At 31.2% G+C, this 7,003-nt stretch overlaps 1 protein-coding gene across 2 annotated transcripts; it reads right to left on the minus strand.

Annotated features, from left to right (window-relative positions):
- Positions 1–611: 611 nt before the first annotated feature.
- LOC113847897 (transcription termination factor 4, mitochondrial-like) lies at positions 612–5,944 on the minus strand. 2 transcript variants are annotated; one of them, XM_027477223.1, is made up of 6 exons: positions 5,513–5,944; positions 4,847–4,947; positions 3,556–3,653; positions 2,684–2,892; positions 1,729–1,784; positions 612–1,038 (listed from the first exon to the last, which is right to left on the minus strand). In XM_027477223.1, the coding sequence occupies exons 1-6, from the start codon at positions 5,772–5,774 to the stop codon at positions 1,015–1,017; spliced, it is 750 nt and encodes a 249-aa protein (XP_027333024.1). In that variant the 5' UTR covers positions 5,775–5,944; the 3' UTR covers positions 612–1,014. The 2 variants fall into 2 exon arrangements, with proteins under 2 accessions (XP_027333024.1, XP_027333025.1); XM_027477224.1 differs by having other exon boundaries at positions 696–1,038; positions 3,556–3,650; positions 5,513–5,830.
- Between the last annotated feature and the right edge of the window lie 1,059 nt (positions 5,945–7,003).

Here is a 7,003-nt window from a genome sequence, read left to right on the forward strand (position 1 = left end):
TACTAAAATAGTAATACTCCATCTATTCATACAAAAATTCAAGATAATATTAAACAACTTTTTAACATGTACTCAAAGAGAAGAAGTTGTAAATAAAGAAATTATAAAAAAGTTATTGTCTTAAAACTAAAAAAATATTTAATGCATAATTTTTATCGTAATTTAAAGTATTTAATATGTTATGTTTAATTTTTTTAACGTGTTATTAAATACTATTTTTTTACTAGTGTTCTCTTGTATAAAAACTCTGTACAATCGATAAAATATCAATTTTTACAAAATTAAAATTAATAAACGATAAATATTTTATTAAAAATTATAGTATTTAATATTATAAGTACATTAGATTCAATGATATCATGTGATTCTTAATTAAAATTTACTATTCATAGTTCTTGTTATGTACCCTTGAAACATAGGTTAAGAAAATGATATAACACTTACACCAGTTAAATAGTACAAAAGATAAAGAGATCCATTAACAAAAAGTACAATAAGATAGATAAAAAATAAATGAATAAAAATACTGAATAACTATAACAAATTAATTAAATTATTTTGTTTTGTATAATTTCTTTTTCAGAAATAGAAAATAGAAAAGGCGATATTATAATAATATATTTTCACATTGATGAGATTAAAACCAAGTTTGGAACCCAAACTTGGATTACACATCAATGTATCAAGTGGTTTGGGTTCCCTATCCCAATCCAGTACATTTAATACGTATTTTACACACGAAGAAAAGAAGTTTAAAAAATTAACGAAACTAGACAAAAAATACAAACATTCTATATAATCACAAACCCAACTTTCTTTACCTCAACATGGAGAAACAATTAAACACATGAAATAAGGGGGCACGAAAGGGGTTGAAAGAATAAATGTAAGCATCATGGAACAGCTCAGCCACCGTATGTGTCACATCAATAAGTTAAGCCTCATTTCATCATGAATATTCTCAGTCATGTTGCTACCACTAATTCAATGTCAGCCAATAATTTCAAGCAACATCTATGATTTCCCTTTCTCATCATCCTGTACATGCAAGCAAGTTCTAAAATACATTAGTAAATAAATATAAATGCCGCCAATTTCAACGAATAGTTAAATAAAGCTTCAGAACGCAATCAAGTTCCAACTGGACCAAATAAATATTCCATTATGGCGAAAAGAGCATTTAATGTGGTTCAATAGTATTTTATTGTTAAGGTCTATACAAGTCAATACAGTCACCTAATTAGTAGCATGCACGAGCACCTATCATTTCCAGATTCTAGCTCATGTGAATGTTAATGTCCTTAGTCATTACAACCAACGCTTGGTTAATGCCTATACAAAAGCATGCAATTGCTTATTTCAAATGGAAAGGACTAAACCTTTCATCTACTAACCCAACAAAAAGGAGAGCTTGAAAATGGTATGGTGGGATTCACGGGAAGTTTACCAAATAATTAGGTTTAATTGCAACCTCAGATTTGAATATTAAATAGGTGATTGATGGCATACGAAAAATGACACCTAAAAGTACTTGGAATGACATTTTTCTGTGAAGCCTAGACAATGCTTGTCTAGGATATAGAAAAAGTTTGTTTTTTATTAAGATAACATCAACTAAAGAGAACAAAAGGGAGTAAAAAGTGATATAGGGATGTGCTAATTTACTCCCACTAAATTGTTCGAAGGAATATGTAAATAAACCACACATTAAGATTATATCATGCTTACCGAACTATCCACCAGTTGGTCCAAATCATCATCACCATATTCCTCATTGCCATCATCTGAAAAACCAGAGAGATTGTTGGCATATTTAACCCATCAAAATTTAAGTTCACCCATGAAGAGATGAACCACCCAGGGCACATACATATCCCGAGAGGAATATACTAACTATCACTGGATATAATTCTCAAACTCTGAAAAACATGGCATGTACAGACCAACAAACAGGCAAACATGAAGAAATGGCAGTCCTTCTAGTTGGCTTAGCTATAGTTCTCTCAAGGAAAATAGCTGAAATGATTGAGAAAATAGTTTAAACCAGATTACTGCACAAACTAAATTTGTTTGGATGAGGCGTGGAAGAGGAAAACATGGAAAGAAAATAATCCATCTTGTGTGGGAGTTAAAAAGTTTATGAAGTGGAAGAAACGTGGGGACTTGGGGAGAACAGTTACCCCTCAAGCTCTCACTTTTCTTACCTTTTGTTCCTCTCCAAACTTGGGGGATGATGAGGGTACTTTGCTTTTAGTTTAAAAACTTGCCGCTTACTATTTTAATTTGACCCATAAATTCAGTTACTTCAAATCATGGGAAAAGCAAAACTATTTTGATTTCATCCCTTCCTTTTCATCTCATTATCTCTAGGTCATCATTGCGTTCCAAATGCAGCTTAAATCAGAAGACCACTATAATCCAAAAGTCGGTAAAGATAAATCATTTTGCAATTGACATAACTTAGTCATTGTTTTGGTAAAGATAAATCATTTTGCAATGACATAACTTAGTCATTGTTTTCCTATTATAGAGTTAATATCCTTTCAATTACTCTGGAACATGAAAATTTCTCAATATCAATTATAAATATAGATGTTCCACCAGGACCACTAACAAACTCATATATACAATACACCGGTATATTTAAAAAAAAAAAAACAATAGATTTAATAGAGAGGTGTACCTAGGTCATCATCGCTGTTTTTATCTCTCAAAAGAAATACATCCAAGTCTTGCTCGGTTGATGAATTTGAAGATTTGGTCTCTTTTTTCACTTCCTGCACTTGTTGAATAGAGGTCAATTCAACTTTTAACGGTTCCATCATCACTTTGTCATCTTCTACTTGTTCAGATGATTTTAGTATAGCATCTTCCATGTACTGATTCTCATAGCTATCAGAAATCATAAGACAAAACAGTTTACCAAAAGTCACAAAACAGTATATCTAAAACCCAGGTTAAAGAATGAGAAAATTTCTAGAAATACATTGCATTTAACACATGCAAGTATAACCAACATGATAATTTCCACAAGTCTATTGGATTTTTAAGTAATCATTTTATGCAAATCCAACAAAACTTTTGGATTATACTGTATAAAATATTCATTAGTTTCAAAACACAAACTGCATAGAAGGAAATAGAACTCAGCTTCCTGTACGAACTCTCATTTAAAATTCTCAGTTATATTTTTGAAAATTTCACATGCTCATATTATCATGGCAGAAGTTCCTTCAATCTCCTATAGTGAAAATTTTCATAGTGACTCTTTTACATACTTTGACAACCATGGGAACAATATATATGTTTCTATATTCTAAATTACAAGTAACCACTATTTCTGATATTAACTATTAAGAAAAGGCATAATATATACATGTGTGTGTGTCATTTGATATGTAACAAGAAAACCCTCATAGAATACATGACCTTATAGTATTCTAAGACTACAAAGACCAAATAATTCTGTGTCAAACTGATCCAAGGCCGAACAAAAGTCTAAAGCAAAATTTAATGTGAAAACCAAAATACTCAAGAAAAGGATAAATTCCTTACGGTGCAATATGACTATTCATAATTATAAAATATATTCTCCAAAACTTCCTCTCTTTCATGACACGAGGACACAGCTCATACCTCAATCTTGAAATCTCCTGTAACAAGGGAAAAAAAATTGAATAGGGGGAGTGTATTATGTTTCAAATATGTAATTACCAAGAAAAAGGTAATCAGCATAGAGGACAGAATAACATGTATACATTAAATAACCCATATACCTAGTTGACAGGCTTTACTTTCTTCATGCTAGATTAATACAACAACATACAATTTTTTTAATCCACTTTATTTGCTCCAATTACAAACTTGGATAGCAGAATACAACATATCTTAAAATTCTACCATGGCAGCATGCCGTCAGTCATCATGATTGGATCTGACAAGGTGATAGATACATGAACATGACAAAGAACAACCATATCTCACCTTGCAGCAATTCAGGGTTGTTAACTTTTACACCCTCGTTACTTCTATCTCCCACCCTCTCTCTTTCTCACATACTTAGACAAGACCTAGAACACAAAGGTCTACACTAATTAAGACACGTAAATCACTTACAATATCTAAATCTCACAATCAAACTATAACTTAGTGGGAGTGTAACGTTTCAGACTCAGCCATTGCTCCATGATACTATTTTTCCCCCCAAACATCAGCCTCAAATTACTATGTTTCCTGGTTGAGGAATTCATCTACTCTACTTTCTGGACAAGTAAATAAATATTAGGCACATCCTACTCCAATGGTTAAGGATGCATAAAACTTTTATCTATCATTTGTAAATAGTTATAGGTAAGCAAACAAAATTAAACCAGGAAAAAAGAACTTTTTTCCTTCCCAATTATTCGGAAACACTTGAACGTTGAATCAATGTTTAAGCCTTGGGACTCAATAGCAAACAACCAAAGAAAAGAACCGAGTACAAGATATACTCAGGACTTCAGAAGTACATAAATAAAAACTTGATGCAATTACAACCAAGACATGTAAAGTTTTCAAGTTAATATGATACTATTAAAAAAACATGTCTAGCTATAAGACAGAATTCTTTAACAAAAAGCAATTCGTACTTCATAACCGATATAATTGGAGGCCCTCTTAAATTTAATAAAGACACTAGAGAAAATGCAGAGCAATAACTTTGGTAAAAGTACTGATGGTCCTGCATAGCTTTGATTACATTTTGGCTTTTTTTGGCAACCACCTATTATACTGGTTAACAAAATCACAGAATAAGAGAGTAAACAAAACATTTAATCATCACGACTAATTGAAAAAAAGATGCTACCTTGACTGTAGAAAGAACAAGATTGGCATGTTTTTCCTGCCACTCGGTTAGATCCTGCCTAACATTTGAAACTGAAGGAACATCAGACAATTCCGTATCATCTGCAAGTGGGCAACCAAAACACAGATAACCTCACATGAACAAGAATAATAAAGGGAAGTGCCACCAGAATAACACAAGCATTTAAACTTGGTACCATTAGTACTGAACTATATAGTGTTTGCTCAAGACGGAAACTTTGAAGATATAAAAAATAAAAATTAAAACTTGTTTTAAATAACAAAAAAAAAAAAGGTAAACACTAAAAATGCACTCATTTTCACTTTAGAATATGACATTAGTTTGGTTGTAAAGGACTCTTCTAGTCCTTTTTACACAACACCTTCTACATGTTTTAAGCCTTTGTTATAAAGTTCTATTTTTATTTTCTTATTTACACTTAATAAATGAAGTTGGTGAAATCTTAAATTAAAATTAATTAAGAATATATGTTGTTGACAATAAATATTGACAGTGGGATTAAATTTAATGTCGGGGATAAAGATAAATTATGATGCTATAATATTTAGAAAATAATTATTAGTTTTATCTACTTAAATTAATTAGTATAATTTAATTAAAAGGATATATTGACGGCATCGTGTAAACAGAAGAAAAAGAAGAAACCTTGAAGGGGAAAATGCTCAAAGGTAGTGATGGTGATCCCTTTGACGAACTCCCTCAACTCATCGGTGAAGCCAAAACGCTCGAGATCGACGTCGCTTTTCGAAGAAGGTTCGACCAAGTCCAGGTGCTTGGAAGCTTGCGACGCGATCTCCTTCGTGGTTTCTGCTATGATGTCGCTCAACTTGGAAGCACCCAACGACAGTTCTTGAGACCGTTTCGCTGCTTCTTCTGCAAAGCTTCGAGCTTTGCTCCATAGCTCCATGCTTACCCTCACCCCTCTTCTTCTTTTTCTGATTGATCAGTGATTACACTTACAAGGTTTTATTATTATTTTTATTTATTTCTATAAGGGAATTATCAGAAGTTAACGAAGGGTTAATAATAACGGAATAGAAACGCAGGGCATGGTGCCACGCACATTGCAGTTGACCTGACCACCATTTTTTTTAGTGTCGTTTTTCATAGCTAAATGTTCATTTGTAATTTTATTTTATGTAATAACAAAGTTTTTTTTTAAAAAAAAAAAAGGATAATGGTTACGTGTTTTTAGTTGCTTTTTTGGGTTTGTATTCGAAAGTTAATGTTTAAGGATTTCAGTTTTAAAAAAATTGTGTGGAATGCTAGTGATATGTATGAATTGCGAAACGTAATGATGGCAAAATAATGTTGGATTAAGAGAAATAGGACATGTTTCTGACTTTTAATATAAAATAAGTAATTATTTTTAAGATAACCATATCAGAACATGAAAACTCATCATAATCGGCTTTAGAATTTCAGCAATACAGCTGACATATATAAAATATAATGTTATAAGTTATGATAAGTTATAACATTCATGAAACCCGCCCCACAGGTGGTGCTATTCAATTTCATTTGATTGTTTTAAGAAAATTAATTTTCATATTCATTTATATTAAAAAAAATTACTTTCTAATACAGTGTTAACTATTAATTCTTTTTTGGCTTATGATAAGTGTGTAAAATATTATTAAATTAAAGAAAATGTCAAAAATAATTAAATATTATTATTATTATTATTATTATTATTGTAGGGAGACTTTACCAACTTTTGGGTCAAGCCCAATAGACTGAGCAATGCTGCAGTGGTGTGAATTCATAATTTAGTGGGTGGTACAACGTGTAGTGTTGTTGTTTTCCGCATTGCCAGTTTTTGATTTGGGCCTAACAAAAATACGCCTTTTTTATGTGGGTTCAGTTCTTATGTCTTAGTGGGCTTGAATTTTTGGCTCAAGTCTTCTGAATGGATCTACTATAATACTTTTACATATTTTTGGTGGTTGTGTGTGTTTCACAATGCATGTATATAAGCCTTTTGGGATTATTTTTTTTTAGAATAGTATAAAAGTAAAAAATTTACATAAAAAATACTTGGTATGTTTTTCTTAACTTTGTTGTAATTGACAAGTATTATTATTATTTATTAAAGTTGAGTTCATTAATCTGGTAATCAAAATGAAATTGGGATCT

The sequence above is a fragment of the Abrus precatorius genome, unplaced genomic scaffold (assembly GCF_003935025.1).
Source record: "Abrus precatorius isolate BTA unplaced genomic scaffold, Abrus_2018 Scaffold8, whole genome shotgun sequence".
In the NCBI taxonomy this organism is placed as follows: Eukaryota; Viridiplantae; Streptophyta; class Magnoliopsida; order Fabales; family Fabaceae; genus Abrus; species Abrus precatorius.

Coding starts and splice junctions, on each gene's coding strand:
- LOC113847897 (XM_027477223.1), bottom strand. CDS start 5,774: ATGGAGCTATGGAGCAAAGCTCGAAGCTTTGCAGAAGAAGCAGCGAAA. Junction 1,785..2,683: donor AAACAGCGATGATGACCTAG/GTACACCTCTCT, acceptor CTGGTTTTTCAG/ATGATGGCAATGAGGAATAT. Junction 1,039..1,728: donor ACCAACTGGTGGATAGTTCG/GTAAGCATGATA, acceptor TTGCATGTACAG/GATGATGAGAAAGGGAAATC.